The sequence below is a fragment of the Trachinotus anak genome, unplaced genomic scaffold (assembly GCF_046630095.1).
Source record: "Trachinotus anak isolate AG129_WGS33_773 ecotype Australia unplaced genomic scaffold, CSIRO_AGI_Tana_v1 ptg000019l, whole genome shotgun sequence".
NCBI classification, from domain to species: Eukaryota; Metazoa; Chordata; class Actinopteri; order Carangiformes; family Carangidae; genus Trachinotus; species Trachinotus anak.
In genome coordinates, this window is record NW_027273870.1 from 19,191,362 (window position 1) to 19,211,492 (window position 20,131).

At 39.2% G+C, this 20,131-nt stretch overlaps 1 protein-coding gene across 1 annotated transcript in view; it reads left to right on the top strand.

Moving 5' to 3' along the window:
• Positions 1–20,131, top strand: part of gstcd (glutathione S-transferase, C-terminal domain containing) — a 49,299-nt gene that overhangs the window by 12,377 nt on the left and 16,791 nt on the right. Inside the window, exons 5-6 of the mRNA XM_071503497.1 lie at positions 19,314–19,429; positions 19,781–19,825. Of these exons, the coding sequence (XP_071359598.1) occupies positions 19,314–19,429; positions 19,781–19,825 (161 nt within the window). The remainder of the gene's footprint in view (positions 1–19,313; positions 19,430–19,780; positions 19,826–20,131) is intronic.

Genomic DNA, 20,131 nt, shown 5'->3' on the forward strand with positions numbered 1-20,131 from the left:
CCACCTCTTAGTTATGTCATCCATTGTTAATATGCAAATATTTATTATAGCTGCTTCGAGAGCATTGTCTTCTGCTTTACAAGGAAGAGTGAGTTATCAATCTGACTGCACACGTGCAGCAACCGTGACGAAACATATTTAACAAAGTCTACACACAATTTCAGCTCTTATATTATTGTCATGTAACATCGAGCTCTCTGTACTGTATTGTGCATGTTTTCTACTTACTGTATATAAGATAGTTCAGCCTGTATAACATAGCAGGTGATTGTAGCTTTTAATGGGGTTGATGTTTGTAGTAATGGCTATTCAGCAATATGATGGCCATGCAGTATAAAGTGATTTCACAGCATCCCGAGGCAGCATTAAACACAGTTGGAGTGCAATGTTTGCAGCTGAGCAGGACCTTCGTACTCCTTCACATACATCCTCCTGCATCATCATCCTCTTTGTAATTTCATTCCCAATAGAAATGTTTGTCTCACCAGAAGTCATGGCCCACGCTTTTCAGTTCTTTGCTCGGTTTTTTTTTCTACACTCTACACTCTGAGTCCTAATGAGTAGTTAAACATCTGTCATGCTCAGTTTCCAGATACCCCTCAGATATTCACCATATTAGTTTGGGAATTGGAGGAGCTGTCTGTAAGATGCATGAGAGATGGAATATCAATTGAGTAACAGTTAACAGGTATTTTATTATGTAGGTAGATTTGTAGTTTTTCCTCCTATGTTTATAAAAGCCTCTCTGTGACCTGGATTTAAAGATGTTGAATGTGTTCTGAGACAGCACTGTTGTGTCTGTTTCATCCACTGTTAAAACAGTTTGGCTGTCTGTAATAGGCATGATTTCCCCTCAGGCATATCATCTCACTGTTATTGAACTTAGATGAAGATAATTAGCTGGATTTGATTCAAGTCCAGATTTATGAATTACCCCTTACATTTTCTTAATTTTCTCAGTGTAGATATTAGAGTAGAGTAGATATATTGACTAGGCACCCTAAGGACACAATACAATTTCTTTTAGCTGCACTTTGCACCAGTGCATTAATGTTAACTTTAAATAAAGGAATACTGTGGTAATTTCATTCCCCCACTTATTGAGAATTGTTTCCTTCACAGTTGATTACTGTCTGATATAACAGTTCACATAGAGTTTTACCCATTTGTAATATGTGGGAAGTACTTGAGGAAAGAGTACGCTCGACATAGCACTTCGAGGCTGTTTCAACCAGAGATCAGATTGCACAGAGTGGATGTTGGTATTATGAGGATACTGATCCAAATATCTGTATTGTTCTGGGTTCAGGCAGGAATTTCACTTATATAAACTTCACATCATATGACAGTCTAGTGAGAGTTAAAGCTGCTCTAATCAATATTTTTGTATTAAGAACTGATCCAAGTGTTAATGTGATCTGCAGTTCCTCTGTGGAACATTTCAGCTGATGATCATAGTGGAGCATTTAGCAGCTTAACAGCCAGATATTTCCCTGAAGAGTTGGTGGAGACCAAATTAGGGCTAAAAGGAGGGTGGTAATTGGACAAAACATGACTTAAAAGATGTGTAAATAGGCAACTCTTTGCCAACACATTTATCCTAACATCTGTAACAGGTGACAGTAGGTCAGTGTTGCCTTTACAGCTTGTTGTGGTGCTCTCAAGTGGAGCATCCAGTGTCAGGAAAAAGTAGAAATGTGGTTGATTGAAATATTTTGGTTTAGGTTTAACTGAACATAATTACATCTTCCCTTTCATACCCGTGGAGCCTGTGAACCACACTTAAGTCATTCAACTGAATTGGAGTCTGTGTACATGGTTGTTTTTTTCCTGTCCAGCTGTCAGGCTGAATGGAGCACTGCTGAGAGATGCACAGCAGGCTCAGTCACAGATCTGTTTAACCACTGGCCTGCATATTACCACATCAGCTTAGTTAGAAATATTGTTGACTGATTCTCTCTCCCTTTCTTCCAAATGCATTAGTGTTTTTTTTTTCGGTTTGCTTTGAGTTAAAAAAAAGGTGACAAGGGCAAAGTCGAGGCGCAGGGCAAGATGATTTTTCACAAAAAGTCTGTCTGCCTGTCAGTTGCTGGTCAAAAGGTGCTTGCCAGACAAATGTCGAAGTAAATCTGGATGGAAGACCAGCAGGTTGACTTTTGCCTGAGTCACTTGCTGTGTACACACAAATAAATTCTACACATATCAATCCTTGAAGTCTGTATCCAGTTTCCCAACACTTAATGTAGCTTATTTATCTTGTCACTTTTAAAAAATTCAACTGCCCCATTCCAAATGAAATATTCCACCTCAGAGTGTCTTGTAGAGTCTTTGATCAGGAAATCTAAGAGTTGCAAAGGAAGACCCATAGGCATTAGTTCCTCAAGAGCAAAATTGCCAGGCAGACTTTGAACTTCCATCACACATGTCCACATGAAACAGGACAGCAGATTTCTAAAAGGAAAACTGAGAATCTGACCAGATAAGAAATTTGATCTTGTGGTGGCACTTGATGAAAAGTCAGTGGATGTGACCAGAGTGACTACAGTTTATCTTGAAGGGGTGTATGAATGTTTATCGCAACTTTCATGGCAATCCATCCCATAGTTGTTCAGACATTTGACTCAAAACCACAGATGTCCTTAACATGGTAGTACTCAAGGAAAAGTCAAAGGAGAAAGTCATCAGATTTCATCGACTGGGAACTATGACTGTATAAAATGTTGTAGAAATCTAAGATTAGAAGGCTTCATCGCCTGGAGACAACGAATGGTTTTACAAAATTTCATGGTAATTCATACAATAGTTGTTGAGATAGTTCAGTGACAGACCAACTGACAGACCGACATTGCCATATTAAGAGCCATACTGCACAACAAAAGTTGCATGTGTAAAAGTGTGCTCAGATTTTCTGTTTGCTTTCAAGCAAAGTTGTGTGATTATGAGTTTTGGTACTTAGTGCTATTGGTGCATGTGTAATTAAAGGAAAATTACCTGCTATTAAAACCAGAGATCAAAGAGCTTTTGACAGCATATGCTAATATAAAAACACATAGATGTGATTTTAAAATGTTGTTATTGTGTGTTGGTGAGGATGCATGTTGGAACTACGTGCTAGTATTACATTCACACCTTACCTTGGGCTTACAGCTCCAAACACCAGGCTGTTACTCTCAAATCACTCCTCTCATTCTCAATTAATTGAATTCATTAGAGCCTTTAAATTGGAGATTTAAAGATACGCAATGAACATGGGACGAAGCACAACAGGCAACCAGCTTTGTTACTCCCAATTAGAGGGATAATTGGCACTTTATTTCTACAATTCAAGTTCAAACACATCTAGACTCCCTGGAGGGTTACCAGAGAGTTTCATTATTTGCAGTGATGTTTGAGTTGTGCCCATTTAAATGCAGAGCCACTGGCTGCCTCCATGATGAGCTCCTTACAAATGTCATATCATGAATATTCATTTGTCTCCTTAGTTTTGTTTTGTTCAATATTCTCTAGTGAGGCACTGCAGTGTGGGTACGAAGCGAGGACACAATTTGCCTAACCCTCAGACAGCTTATAGTGGGTTTTGGATTACATAGTGTTTCTTACGCCGTTTCACTAGACTCATAATTAATTACTTATTAGTGTTTCCTGCCCTGAGTGGAATGTAAAATCTAATCTTTTCTCCGTAGGCCTTTCCTTTGGAGCGCTGTTTAACGCACTTAGTCTACTGAAATCTTCTCATTTTGGAGTACAGAGATGAGATTTGAAGGCTATGACAGATTAAAATGTTAATATTTTTTGAAAATCTAGTGAAAAATAAAGCCAATATCAGTAGAAGTGTACACTGTATTTTGAATATTTTCACCACTTTCTGATGCTGTAAAGAACCTTTTCTTTTGGAACTATAGTTTGTGAAACATTGAACTACACACAAGCGCAACTACAGCGCACACTGTATTACTCCACAAATCACCTGTTTGAGCTAAGTGTAGGTGTGGTTGTGCGTAGGAATACAGTAGTTCCAATGGTTGAAAAAATATTTCTAAAAGGTGTTTCACAATGTCCAAAATTTACATGTGAATTTATTACAGCCACAGGAAAGAAAGTAGATGTTTCAACGGACATAAAAATTTTGTTTATTTTATCTTTGAAGTGATTAACAAGTTTATTATTATTTCACTATTTGTATTTTTAATAGAATCCCTCCTGGCACCAGATGTCAATATAACGTCATTTCCAATTTTGGTTGGAAATGAAAATCAAAACCCAGTATTTACTAACTGACGTTGTGATGTTTAGCTGATGATTAGCAGAGGTTGTTGCCGTTGTCAACTTAAAACTAACAAAATATCAATGTCAGCTGTCGTCAGTAGTCTACGTCAAATTAATGTTGGCATTAGATGTTGTCCTGACATTGAATTTTAGTCACCCGATGTCACAACCTACATTCAACCGAATACCAACATCTAATGACGTTGGTGGCCAGCTTCGTGCCTGCAGGGATGATAACAAGCAATTACATAACATAGCAATTATCTTTGTTGCAATTATCATTACTTGGTGTAATGATGCATTAAGAACAAAATGAGCAGTTTTGACAGGTTTGACTGAAAGCAAACTGACAGTTGACTGAATAATTTTAAAAACTTTTTTTATCATAGCTGGTTATAAATCTCTGAATAAAATCTACAAAAAAAAAAGAAAGACCCTTTTAATCAGACATAATGCTATGCTGAAAAATGAAACATTTTTATAAAAATACCAAATGTGTGAACTTAGCTGGACTTATCTTAGTCGGCTGCAAACTTAAAAAAAAAAAGTGATGAAGAGGCTGACATTAAGTTGCATTGTATGGTGTGAAATGATATAAAGAGACAGCATTAATTCAAAGAAAGTCAGTGGAAAGATGCAAATGGGGATGAGCAGATGCAGAGGGTGAAAATAAATGAAAGCTACACCCTGATTTGATGAATAATATGCTCTACAGTGTCTTGAACCAATTCGGTAACCCAAATTAGCAACTCAAAGTTGAAAACAGCAACATGATACTTCATTTGGAAAGATGTTCAGTACATCTGTCAGTTTCATTTGCACAATTTATGGCTTGGCATGCTATGTAATACCAGTTCACAGACTGTTGTTAATTACAGGAGATAGATACTTCACAGAACTTACGTGTTTTACTTTTGTTCTTTTATTTTTCCATTCTGTTTTCTTTTTGTCTCTCCTTCTGTCTGTTTTTTTTTGTGTTCTCTCTCTCTGTCTTTTTTTTCTGTCCTCCTCCTTTTCCCACCTGCCTTGCATTGTCATTACATCTCTAACCTCTTAGCTTTCCCACTTTCCCCCACAACCTCAGGCCATTAGCTTTGCTTTTACATGAAGGGGATATTGTAACATGTATTTTCACACACTTGTGACAACAAATTCAAAGCATTCTGCCATTGTGAAAAGTAAGTGCATTACTTTTGTATTTGTTCTTCCCCTCCCCGAACAAACTGATCTCACTGGAGTCTCTCATTTTGTTGGCAGAGGCTCAAAGGAAGGCTCAAAGCTTATTATTATGTTCTGTGTCTGGTGACCACTGTAATAGATGATGTGTCATATTTGGTTTCAGTGTGGTACTTTTGGATATGCTTCTATTGTCTGAGAGACCTCCCTCAGCCCACATCTAATTTGGCTCAAAAGAAGGTTGTGTATGGACTTTGGCATGTGTCTCTGTTTCTGTCTGTCTGTGGTCTACACCTTGTTGTTAGCGGAGTTTTCCCTCGTGTTTTTTACACCCACACATGGTGTCATCTTACACTGCTATAGGGGTGACTTGTCATTCATGTAAGGGTGGGAGTTAGTGTGTGTTTTGTCTGTTTCTGCATTGAACATTAAACTACATTGCAGGGGCTTCCATTCACATCCTGATGATTATAATGGCTTTTACATGTTCAGTTGTGCATATGTGCCTGTTAAAATGTGGACAGTCATTTAAATCTGCAGAGTTACTGGCAAAAATGTGTCCTTTTGTTAAAATGTCATGTCATAATTTAGTTATTTCGGCTTTTATGGCCTTGGCCTGCAAGAACTGAAGAGAAACGGTAGCTTGTATGAAATGTTTTTTTTCTAGTATGCAGGTGGCTCAGTGAGACAGAATGATGATTCATTTAAATCCTGCTCCAATTATCCAAAGGGCACAAGAAGGGTTTGTGGCCAATCTGAACTCCCTTGATTCTTGGCCCACTTTCCTAAATAAGAATATTTGTACATTACCAAGGAATTTGCAGATATAATAGGGAAATAGATAAATGTGCTGCGTTCCATTTATCTTGAAAGTCAGTGTTCCAGTACAATAAGTCAGAGGCTTGTTGTTTTTGCTAGCAACACTAGTTCATAACAAAGCATTACACTGTGTTTTTAATGTTGGACAGTACTGTTAATAAGACTGGGTTAAGGGTTAGGTAATAAACAGTATGTTACTACAACTCTCACTACAGTTGATGCACAGAACAGCCATCTTGGATTTTGAGGTTCTTCCGAGGGGGAAATTCAACTTCAGGGAGCGTTGCCGTTAAAAATTTCCACCAGGAAATGTGGAAATTAAGACTTTAGAGTTCAAATGGAACCCACCGATATTGAAACTAAGTGCATACTTTCATTCACAAAAATAAAATGCCTGACTTAGAAAACATTGAAGGGATACTGATCTGCAATCTGTCAAGAACAGTATTTGTTGAAAGCTTCCCTTTCAAACACCAGCAGTGTACTTGTGCAGTGGCAACATAAGCTTAATGCATGCTTATAAGAGTTGAATGGAGAATCTCTTCATTTCTCACAATAGAGGGGCCTTGACATTGGCAACCCAACATTTCATGAGAAAAAAACCAGGAAGAGCAGAGACACCAGCTGGCAGGAGTCCAGCCAGACTTTATTTATCCTTGACTTAGCACTGCAAGGCTAGGGCTGAAAGCCATACTGGAAGATTTCACAAAGGTGGCAGGCCAATAGACATTGACACGGGCCTCCACAGATGCCAACATTGTGCCACTTAGTCCCCGACATTGACAGCTCCGGCAGGGTACAGAGAGAAAGGGCTGAAGAGGAAGAGTGTGCGCTGAATAAAAACAAACTACTTAGTTGAAGGTTTTCAGGAGACATAACAGAAAGAATGGCTGCATTGCAATATTTTGTTGACTTGATTTTCAAAAAATATTAATTCCATTCATACTGTTCTTTAAAGTTTTATCGACGAAGGCTACCACAGTGCTTGAGAAAAGTGCAGGAGAAACTCAACATTGTGCTTCTTCTAATCCTCTAAACTAACTTATCCGACTTGAGTTTTTTTTCATTTGATGCCCATCTCTTTCCACAACTGCTCGTACCCACAAGTTTGCACCCCATACTTACTCAAAAGCTCATTTTCCAAACTCACCAGGAAACCCAGAACCCAACAATGTTCAGAGATAGAACTAACAACTATTTATTTTCACAACAGTTAATCTAAAATATGTTAAATGGAACGACAAATTCAAATTAGAAGTTCCCAGTGCCCAAAGTGATGTTTTCAACTGTATGTAATTTATAATGAATATATTGCTTGATATGTTTTATATTATAATGTCCTTACATCAGAAAGTGAGAATGGAGGATTTTCTACTTGGTTAATCAACTAAACATTTTAGCTCTATTACATTTGTTCACTTTGGTGGTGATAGTGTTAACAGGGTGTGCCTCATCTATAAAATCTGCCATGTTTCTTTATATTTAATTTCTTTCCATGATGTGCCAAGGGACTGCGAGGTTCTGTGTGACATAAATTTCATCATCTGACCATGTCCACAACACAGACTGTCCATCTACGTGTAGTTTAAAAACTTCAGCTGCATGACTGGACAACTATTGAACACATCCATGTATGCAGAAACCCAGTGTAGTATAAGCACATAGATGTCCACAACGCACAGACTGTCCTCATACAGCCCAAAATTTAGCAGACATCAAGGACAGTATAAACACACCTATGTGCGTGTCATGTGTTGCGGATTATATCCAGGCCTTTAGGGTGCACAGACAAGAGTTTTTGGAGGAGATATAGTATATTAATTTTCATTAGTCTCCATGTTCCATTATTCCTCTGCCCTTGGTCCATAGCTCAGATAGGAATTACTTTTTCCATCTTCTGTTCTCTGTGTTCAGTGATGCATCAGGGTAAAATCAGGAAAGTATTTTTGTCAAATTTCAGCTTATGTGCGTGTCGTCTTGTTGTTTGTTGGTATGTAAAATAATTCTACCTTTATCAAATCACAGGTTATTAAAGTTTAAACCCATTTTAAAGTCCATAGATTGGGCAAAAACTTGTGTTTTCCTTGTGGACATTTACTGATGTGTCAGCTTGTGGGCAGCCTCAGGTCATTTGTTTCTTATCTGAGCTGAGCTGTGAATGTGTTGGTCAGGATCAGTGCACTTCAGTCATTTATATTCTCTCTGAACAACCACAATATTTTTTTTTTCCCTCTGCCCGTGGCAAATACAAATTCACTGACAGGATGGATCGATTCCAAACTCCCCAAGTTTTGAAGCGGAGCAGTGTAGATGTTGTTTTGCCACATCCACTTCAAACGGTGCAGTGAACAGCACTCTGGAGACAGACTGCAAGTCAACACTTAGCCTGCGGTGAACGGTAGCCAGAAGGAGTGAGGTTGCTCTGTCTGCTAGGCATGTGCCAATATGAAAATGTGACTATTGTCCAATGATGATATCATAATGCTAAAATATACTCTAAATGTTGAAATAAAATGCACATATCACAGATGTGTTGCCTTGGTGTAGCCGCTGGCTCTTTTTGGCCATCCTTTTCTCTTTGGCCGACATTTTCAAATGAAAGCATATTTATTCTCGAAATATAAGCATTTCTCACAAAAAATACTCTTTGATGAGGAAGAAAGTTCTGTGGCTCTGATAAACGTGTGTAGGTTTGACAAGACAAATGAACTGAAACAAAGTAAAAAGGCTTAAGGTTTCTATATTTGTATTTGAAACTTTGGCATGTTACAATACATAATATACTATATTAGCTTAAGGGGTACTCTTTGCGTTTCATGTATGCAATTTCCTAACAATTACCTAGTAATCACTTCATACATTTTATGGGGAAGTTGTGAGACTTGGTGTTTATTTACACTGTTGTCTCCGGTTCTTAATCAGTCCCTGAGTTTCAGAGGCATTCTTTTGGAAGAACTGCTCCATTGAGACCCAAGTAAACATTCATCCATTATACCCTTGTTATTGGAAATATTATACTCAATATATGCTCAATTGTTAGAACTAATTGGAATGAAGGAATTAAGTGACCTGACTGAAAACACTACCTCTTGTAATCAGCTGCATTGTACCACCTCAACTCAACTCCACTACACTTGCTATTTGGTACCAGGTTCTGCAGATAGTACTCCTCAATCCGGCGTCATTATTAAAGTGATGATGCACAAAGGTATTTTGTGCAGTAATGACATTTTTGTAGGCAAACCCAGATGTTAGCATCACCCTGGTTCCCTCACCAAAAAGCCAATGGGATTTCTACCTGGGCGTTTTGGATTCCTGCAGAAAATAAGCTCTGTGACAAACAAAATGACACATGATACAAATGTGATACTTTTTGTTCAACACAATAATCTTCACAAATGAACACCACTTGTGATTTTTTGAGGCCTAAATACAGTCACTAGAAGTAAAAAGCTAATGTTAAAGTATAAACAAACTACGCCACCATCGCATGACTTCACTGTCACCACCTCTAAACTTTCAACTTAAACAAGGCTGTAAAGGCGGACTGGTGGGTGGATCGGATCTTGTATTCAGGTTGATGACTTTTAACGTCCCCAACAACCTCAGTAGTCTCATTTAACCAGTTATTAGCAACCAACCTTTCTTAGAAGATGTAAAAGCTTTAAGAAATCACGACTGGGGTATTTGCTGACCTAACAGGCTACAATGAGCGGTGTACAGTCACTTGGCTGTTTAAACATGGTGGTTTTTTTTCAGAACGCCCACGTCTAACAGTGATTATGTAGTAGTGATGATTCTCTCTTTGACCAATCAGCTTTCACGTCACATTTTGGTGGAGGTGAAGCCAGAACCAGTGCCAAGTCCCAGATACTATCCACAACTTTTGCCAGAAAACCAAAAAAGGCGAGTAGCGTCGAATCAAGGTGACCTGGTACCATGCAGTGGAAAAGGGCTTCATGGAACCTGCAAAATAAAGTGTGGCTACAGTTTGCTAGCATTTAGTAGCGCAACTAATGATGAATTTATTTATCCATTTGTGTAAAAATAATTATTTTAAACAGCTTTAAATTCCAAATGGATTAAATTCATAATAATTTTCAGAAAAAATAAGCAAGTCTTTTAGTTTAAGAGATCAATTTATTGACAATGGATTTCAGCCGTGCCAGCATCAGTTCAGATTCCCAGTATGACGGAAATGTTGATGGGATGCTCTCTTCATGTGTAACAAAAAAGTTGGTAATTGGATGTGTATGGAAGAGCAAAGCTGATGTCTCACTTTGCTTCTATGCCCATTTTTAAACAAAAAGGTGCAGACAAATGAGGCAGGCTATGTGCTCTGACCTGTAACAGGGACCCTGGCAGTTCCATAGTTATGCAGCCCTCTTGCCTCCAGCTACGTCTGGTCATGTTTTGACAGAAATTCCAAAGCTGCTGAAGGATGCACAGTGAGTTGTTTTTTCCTCTTGTGTTTGTCTTCATTACCTTTTGATTTTTCTTGTCATCACACAATTTTGTTACTGCCGGTGTGAAAGGAAAATATTTTCCTGACAATTTGACAACAATTCAAGCTTTCAGTATTATGAATGTTTTTTTTGTTTTTTTTTCAACTTAAAGCCAACTCAACCAGATTATATTTAGTTGCTGCTCAGTGTTTGGCTGTGTAGCCTCAAACTTTTCTAAAGACCTCACAGCACAATTGCAGTTTTGTTGTGTGGGGTTGCAACTTTCACGATCGTTCTCGAAAATATTTACAGGAAAGAAAAGCGCACTGGATTTAGATTTCACTCCTCTTTTCCTCCCATCAACACATTGCATATGCAATATGTACCAAAGTTCATCTCCTTAGTCTCTGCGCCATAGATTTCCATAATAAAGAACATATGGCCAAATGCAGTGCACACGTACTCATACTTTCAAAGTTCCAAATAGTAAATTATGGAGAAGACATTGCAAGGTGCCTGCAGTAGTCCATGCCAATGTAAAACTATAGCTCTGCCAAATCTATATTGTGGCCATCCACAGAAACATGTGTTACTGCCAAATTCTTGTCACATAAAGAATATGTTGAAGGGGCCTTTAACTCTGTGGAATTGTGATAAATCATTTTTGGTTCCCTGTGCAGAAATTAAAGCCATGCAAAGCAGATCCAGCACTGACGAGATAACCGCATTTCATTTAAAATAATTTTATATCTGTTGGCTCATATTTCAAAACATGGCTCCCGTTATGCAATGGTTGTCTGCTTTCTCTACCGCTTTCATAGAGATGCTTTCACATCTCCATGAGCAGCAGCTACACGTGCGCACAACAACAAACTACACTGACGCGATAGAAAACTTGTAAACAAAGAGTTGTTGCTAAAGACTTTGTGTTCCTAGGGAGGATTGCTCGGCTGTTTTTAAAGATACGCAAAGAATGCACTGAGAAAATGTTGTACTTTAAAAGGGAGCAGTCTCGCATGTGTTCTGACAGGCTATAGCAAATGTGTAATTAGCTGCATGTAATTAGAGTTTTAATTTGCTGAGTGACAAATGATTTACATGAACAAAACATCTAGAATATTTCCATCAGTCATAATGGTGCAGCCGTGTAAACTGTGACCCTTTGGACTTCACTTACTATAACCATCATAATGTGATTATCATCAAGCATTTTAACAGGTAGATACAGGATGTATTGGTGATACTTTCATACTGTGTGGAAAGGTATATGGTAAATCTAAAGAAACCTAAGAGGAACCCAAAAGGAAACATTGGAATTTTAAGAGGTGAGGTTCCCCTTGTTCTTCTAAACCATTACCATGTTGTTAAGCTGTAGCTCTCCCTGCACACACATTTGTCAGAATCTTTGTAATGCATTTCAACGTTATTACTGAACTATTAGCAGTTTGTTTATTAGGTGGTGAGAAGCACTCTTTGCTGTGCTGAGGCTACTCGTGAAGAACCCATGTGTACAATTTGCAGCACTTTGACACTCATCCAGTCACATAAAGGAAATACAACATGCTCTCTAACACCAAGCAGTTTAACAGCCGTGGGTTACCAGTCTTCCACTGCATGGCACATTCACATACCTGGACTGGCTGTGACGCAGTCAGCGTGTGGATTTGATAGTATTCAGCAGTTACAGCAACACTGGGCTGCTGCAGCATACAGTTGTTAACAGGTTAAGTTTGTGCTTAGAGTTAGTTTAGTGTTTTCAGTGTGCTTTAGTTCTTAATCTTTTCAGGAGCTCCCCACACCATCCTGTCAGTTGTTTTTATTACACATGCTGCATTGTTCTGAGCAGCTGTCAAGATAAGAAAACATTGTTATTGTTCCTCAAAAGGACTATGACAGCCAACCTGATCTGACGCGCTGGTACATTTATGACTGCTCGAGCAGGAGCCAGGCATCCAGACACGATACGAATCGGAGGAGTTTCTGAGAGTCAGGCTGAGGAGATAGTGATCCAGCACACCTTCAAGTCACACAACACTTACACATATCGTGTGCCCCTGTGCTTACATGAACAATTACATCCGGAGTGCTTGGTTAAGGCCTGACTGTGCACAACCTATGTGCACATGCTGCATCCTTCCATTTATATTGCATTATACACTAAGATATATGGAACTGAATGCACAGGTTTAATCTTGAGATGCACCATGTACACATCTGTCTTCCCCCTAGTGACCCTCTTCAGAGTTTCTCCTCGATTTATTGACCTGTGCTTTTGCTTACATGTTTTCATTAAACTGGCTGTAAGGTGTGAAAAAATGAGCTCATGAAAAAAATCATTGAAGCTGCCTTCTCCTGTAGGAGTATATAAATCATTTTTAATGTACTGTGACATTAAAACAGAAATGAATTAGATAAATTCAATTAAAATTGCATCCTTCATTGTGCTTTCCACTCATACACTCACAGATTCTTGGAAGCAGTCAGTTTTTAGAACCCTGTAAAGAGTTTCTCTGTAACATAAGTGTTTTTAAGACAGCCCTTTTAGGCACGCCATGTTCTAACATGACATCCTGTGACACCATATTTCTTGGTTGTTGACGTCCCAGACAGATGACTCTGTCTGAGACATTTCTGCGTTAAACACCTTTGGAGACAGTTCCCATCCGGAAGGAATCTATTTCCTCTGCAGCAGCAAAATAGGTAACATGACCCCAGCAGATGACTTCTGTAGGTGACTGGCCATGTTTGGGGCTGTGTAACTCTGGTGTACCACTTTAAGTGAACATATGGAAACTCTCAAGCCTAACATTAATTCAATTCAATTCAATTCAATTTTATTTGTATAGCGCCAAATCATAATATACATTATCTCAAGGCACTTTACAGGGTAAGGTCAAGACCTTACTTTGTTACAGAGAAAAACCCAACAGTTCCCACAACGAGCAAGCGCTTGGCGACAGGGGGGAGGAAAAAAAAAAAAAAAAAAGGCTAGAAATAATCTGCATTACAGTACATTGTTAAAGCAACAGGCTCACACTGTCGCACAAGAGCTGGTGCATTTTCTTTTCAGAGAGAGCGTGCAAGTTGTCCTCTAATTCAATCCCGTCTATTTCAAATGTGGCTGTCAGAAAGGAACCTTTTCCTATATGTATTTTGGCTAGTAAGGCAGTAATGGGAGTTAGCAATTCATTTTTCAAAGCAAATATAAAAACCAAGACTTTTCACACACACATTCATAATATTGAAGTCATAAATGTAAAAACTTAATCTAAACCTGGATCTCCCACCAGCTGTCCTCATGTTTGCTGTTCAAACCAGCATGTCCTCCTGAGAGATGGTAGCTGTTGGATCCTGCAGAGCCCAAACAGAGGCCCCCTGTGCCACAGTGGTGTGTTTACATTCTAATCTGTGTGATGGACCTGCTTGATAAGGCTGTGGGCACTTCTGCAGCATCAGGGGAAAAGCTAGGGAAAAGGGCTCTCTGCCAACAGCAGCAGCAGCAGGCACCTTTTAACAGTAGAGGACACACAGGCTAATGGATCCTCAGTCTCCACCGATGACGCACCCGCTGAGCACTGAGAGAACAACCTGCTGGAAAAACAGAAAACTCGTTTCACTGATACCAAAACTCTTACTGGTTCTGTCGTCTCTGGCTTTGTGCCAGTGGTTCAGAGGGGGGTGGTGTCTGTGCACCTGCCCAACATCAGTATATTCTGCTTTCAGCTCACATCAGCCTGTGGAAGGGGATTAAACAAAAAAGTCTTTCAGAAGAAAACACCTGAGCCCCATCAGAGTCCAACCAACAGAATATGTCAGCAGAATATACCCAGAGGTCAAAGAAACCTGAGCTGGAAGAAGGAAATAATTACATTTTCATCTGTAAAGGAAGACTTGAATTGTGGCTGACCAGCGTGGATGATGGAAATAAAATGCCTTCTCCAATACAGTCAAGTAAATCTAAGAATCCAAAGAATATTGTAATTATGTTGTCTGAAAATGAATATGCAGAGAAAAAAAAATATCTTCCATGCCTAAGCATTTCTCCTTACAGCACAGAGAAACAGTTAACATTAGGCTTGTTATTACCCTTAAAACACCTCCCTTGTTTCAGGTTTGGTCCAGAAGTGAGTATCAAACAAAACATAAACAGGCAGATATTGTCAGGTTGTCTAATTCAAGCATTTCAAGTATGATGGCAATTTTCAGTTTGATGGGAGTCTTTGAATTCAGCTTTTTATAGTCTTTACTTTTCTGTAGCATGGCCTTATTGATTAATTTTCATCCCTTCAGTGATAATTTATCAGGTATCTCTGAAGATGATCCTGACCAGGTTTTGTTATATTTAGCCCAGTGGTTTTGGAGAAGATGCTGAAAACAGGTTTTTTGAGAAAAAGTCAGAAAATGTGACATTTTTAGAACAGAACACCAATGTAGACAAATTCAGAGATTTATAATAATTAATTATATATTAAATCATTTTAAATAATTTTGGCTTTTGAAATTTTGACTCTAATCCAACTATTTTCAAGATAATTGCAAAAACGTAAACCGATTATTACAGCACCACTTTGAGGTCATCGAGAGTCATTTTCTGTGCCTGAGAAGTGGCTGGATTTTGCAACCCACCAACCCATTTTTTTTATGACATTTGCTCTTACTTTTTTTGTTGCACACTTTTAGCAGAGAAAAATGAGAATCATGGTAACAAGGACAAAAACAATTAGGTTCCAGCAGCATTCGTTGTTTGGACCCCTAAAGCAAAACAATGTCTGGCTAGTTTCTAAAACAATGGGGCTCATCCTCAGTCTTGTACATACAGTGTGACATGAATAATGACAGACAGGGAGAGTTCAGTTAATGCCCACCTGTCAACAGCTCCTCTTTGTGGTGGATCATTTGGGCCTGGCTAGATGACAGTTGCAGTCATACTGTGTCATACTTGTGATTGCTGTGGCTGTTTATAAAGAGGCTAGAAGACAGCAGGACTAGTTGGGATGTATGAGAAAAAATAGTGCAAAAGAATCACTGTGCAGATTGGCCTCTCTCCTGAGCTGTCTGTGAATTACATGGTCTGTGATTGTTTTTCTCTTGCGAGTTGGCGTTGGGGGGGAAAAAAACGTTTGAGGTTTCCATGTCAAAATTGAGGCGTTATATTTTACTCTCCAGCACTTCATTCTGATGCAGTGGTTGTATCCACTGTCATTGAGGCTAATGGTAGATGTCATATCATGGCTTTTTCTTAAGGTGGCAACTCTCAACTGGCATCATGTTGTTGATGCTGTTTACTGAATAGCGAGACCATCCTGGCTTCAAGCCCTGCATCCATAAATATGTTTCCTGCTGTCTAATACTTAGACAGTGACAGGTGTGACATCACAGCTGATTTAAATGTATCTCATACTTGAAGGGTGACAGCGGTGACAGTGCTACCTGCAGACGGTCGCATATAAGATTCACAGGCTAATGATGGTCCATCCATCCATCCATCCATCCATCCATCCATCTATCCATCCGCTCACATGTCCTGGTCAAGGCTGTCCTAACCTGCGCTACAGAAAAAAAGGAAAAACATGCCTCTTCTTAGATATTTTCTCCATCTCCTCCAGGGCATCCAAAGCACTCTGGTATGCCACCAGAGAGATTTTACCCTGCAGTGTGTCCTTGATGTTCCCCACGTGTTTCCCTTCTCAAAAACCTCTGACAGGTTACAAGGCATTCTTATGAGACAGGAGTTTGTGCCCCATCTCAGACCGCTCATTAATTTAAGCTCTCTAGCCACACTGGCCACACTAACCATACTGTGATCAATGTGTATGGATATTGTAGGATTAATTGATGAAAAATGTTGGCATTAAACATTCAAAAACCTCATTATTCAACACGATCCAGGGTTTCACTGAATTGTCTACTATCAGTATTTTTGCCAGGCAAGTGGATTGCAATTCAGTGCCGACTTCCTCCCGAAAGACGAATGATGATGTGTCGTGATGACCCTGGGTGATGCACTTCTGTGAGTCATATGTGCTGGGTCCTCTAAGGAAAGAAACAATGTAGGAGCGTTACCTTGTGGGCTCATTACAGGGGTGCACTGCACTGTTAGGCAATGGGCAGGGTCAAGGGATATATCTGCTCTGGAATTAAATACATCTCATACAGCAGATCAAACTGAGAGGTGAATGAAGCAAGTTCACATGTACTGGCATCTATATGACCTTTTAGTGACTGGGGAAAAAAAAAGGTGACACATCCCAGAATTCCAATTCAATATTTGTCTGCATAATTTCAGCAATGACACAAGTGACATCCAGTGAAGATTATCATTAAGTCCTAAATATTTAACAGCTGCACAGTTTATCCACATTTTCAGCTAAGTGAGGGCAGAAAGAGAGGATTAAATACAACGTTGAACGAAGTTGCAAGATGATAAGGAAATTCTCTTTGGGGATTGATGTTGTCAGTTGTTGTGATAATGATAAAAGTTAAAACTAAAGTAACTATTTGTTACTTTAATAAAGATATAGATTTTTCTCTCTTTCCTAACAATACCAAAGAACCTCCTAAAGTAAAGAGACAGTAATTAAAACTTTTTATGCCTCAGGTGTCTGCGATAAAACTCACAGTGAATTACATTGTAGGAAGATCCTCTTTGCCTCATAGGTTAGCTATTTGAATTTCAAGTAAAACAATATGAAACAAGTTTCATGTTATTTGTGTCATTACTCCTGTATATGAATGTTTAGTATTCTCTGCGGTGTTTTCCCACTCTTGCTTTTCACATCTCGTGGCTTTTTGACCACTCCTCTGTTTGACACATACTCTATGATGCTTATCTAAAACTGAGTGAATTTGATGCAATTACAGTGACCCAGGGTGTGAACTCTGAAGACCTCTCAGACTAACTCTTTTCCCTGAATCCATATTGCAAAAAAAAAAAAAAAAATGAGATCACAAAAAAAAAAACAGAAAACAAAAGGAAGAAGTCAACTGGCATGAGGTCAGCTCTTCTGCTGCCACCCACTCAGCTCTGCGTAGCTTATGGGTTTGACCTTAAGCCGTGTGGTGAACTTTCATCATACACACACAGAGACTGTAACAGCAATTTATACACTTCTTTATACAAGGACCACACAGCTTTTGCGCTTAAGTTTTGTTTTGTTATGACTTGTGTAACTGACCTCAGTCCCTTGCTTCTCTGCACTCGGCACATGTGAAAAACTTTGAGGATGTCTGATACATTCGTGCAACCTTTTGTAGACACCTTTGTGTGCCCCCACATGCTTGCTTCTATAGCATAGAACAGGATTTGTTCTCCCTCACTCATTACATCCACAACAGATCAGTGTTTACAGTCAAAAGTTTGGCAATCAATATATTTAGCAAAAAAAATAAATAAAAAAAGTAAATTGAAGGCGTTTTGGGCAACACCTTCTAGTCTTAAAACAGCTATAATCAGTATTTTTATCAACAATGGATCACATGACTGCTTTTATGCGAAAGTGGCCACTTGTAGTGAGAGCCCACAACCTTACTGTTTTGGTTGACTCTCACCACGCTCATAGCATCGTTTCTCAAAGCACTATCGTTCTCTGTATATGTATATAATACCCACTGGCAATTAGAATCTAAATGTTCAGATGCATCAAAAGGCTTTTTTACTGTAAGTGCCTGCACCCATGTGAATTACTTACCCAAATGAAGAATCTTGTCAATACCCTCGTGCTGATTCTCCGTATTTAAATTCATCCCTCATTCTCTTAATTGTGCTTTCCCTACAACTGGGATCAGCTCAGTAGCAGCCAGTATGAGAGGCTGGATGAATTTCCCTATTTCTGTCCCCGAAATGAGAAGTCTGTTCTGTCATCCGTCCTCCCCTGTTGTGGAACACAGAACAGTGTGAGCAGGAAAATATAGGAATAATATTTTTCTGATGTTCCACTTGTGTGGCTATGACGGTGTGACTCAGGAGCAAATGAAACACTCGTCACTCTGGATTTATAGACCAGAGATGGTTTTGTCACAGCGTGTCAACAGCTCACTGCCGATGTAGCGTGCTAGACGACGGGAGAGGAAGATGCAGGAGACTGAAATGTGCTTTGAGTTAATGAGGTACATACCGCTCGCACAGTGAGAGAAAGTTGTGCTGCAAACAAAGGACGTACAATTTTGGCTCGGAGGCTTGCTTTTGATGAAAGATTGTTTGCACTCCCCAGTTGGCAATTGGCTGGAAATATGTTGATGAGAGACTCAAGGCCTTTTCATCTGTGTGCTATAACCATTACCTGAAATGTTTGGTTGTAAATCAAAATTGAGCAGGTGGGGGGGGGGGGTGGGGGGGTGGGGGTGGGGGGGTGGGGGGGGGGCATTACAGTAATGACAAATGTGTAAATGCGATTTTTAACAGGTATTGACATCTCTGCAGTGCTGAAGTCAGGTGTATTGTAATGACTAAGTATTGACTGGAACCAATCAAGCTACAAAACAGGCTTTTAAAATCAAATTCCACTGATCTTTGTTTATGTGTGTTTTACCTTAATTGAGTTTTCAGTGTTAACCTGTTGCTTTTCCAACTAATTCTCAGATGCAATGGGAACTTGTGCTCCTTTGCAGGGAAAATGTCAAATATCCGTGCTGTCAGGAAGAGGCAACAGCTGAATAACTTGGTTGCCATGGTTACAGAGCTAGCCAGGCCGGGATACACCATTGTGGATTTCTGCAGTGGAACGGTACGTGCCCTCATCCATCAGTCCAGCTTTGCATGTATATTTATAACTGCACCTGACCTTGGATTAGACTGCTGCTCCATTAGCAGCAATCTGAAAGAAACTAGTTCTCATATTTTCCTTTCCTCTTCTAATGCACTTTGTTTTTGGCCGGTGCACACAGGCAGACTGGTAATTACACTCATGAAAATGCACACTGTGAGTGGAAGCGTTACATGGCTAGCAGGTCAATACTTGGTTGGAAAGGGCAACACTAATCATAACTCCACTGATGTCTTCTTTGATGTGTGCTGTTTTCCTGTTGTGCATTTCTTTCATCATATCTTTCTTCTTTTGCTTTGTGGTGTCTCTCAGGGCCATGTAGGGATTGTTCTGGCTCACACTCTTCCAGATTGCCAGGTAATATATGGGTGTTTGCGCAGATGCGTGTGTTTGCAGATGTGTGTGTTTAACTTTAAAGACTAAAAGATGAATAGATGAATTAACAGATCAACTGATAATGATAAAGTGATTATATTTGATTATTAAATGGATCCTTACTGCTGTTAATACTCCTATATGTGTGTATATATGTATACTACTATATTGTGTTTGTGGTCTTTATAATGTTTTGTCCTATTTATTATCTAAGAATAGGCCTCCTGTAAGCTCACTTTAAAGTCTGTGTTTATTATCATGATTTATTTAGTTTTTGTCTTTTTGCTG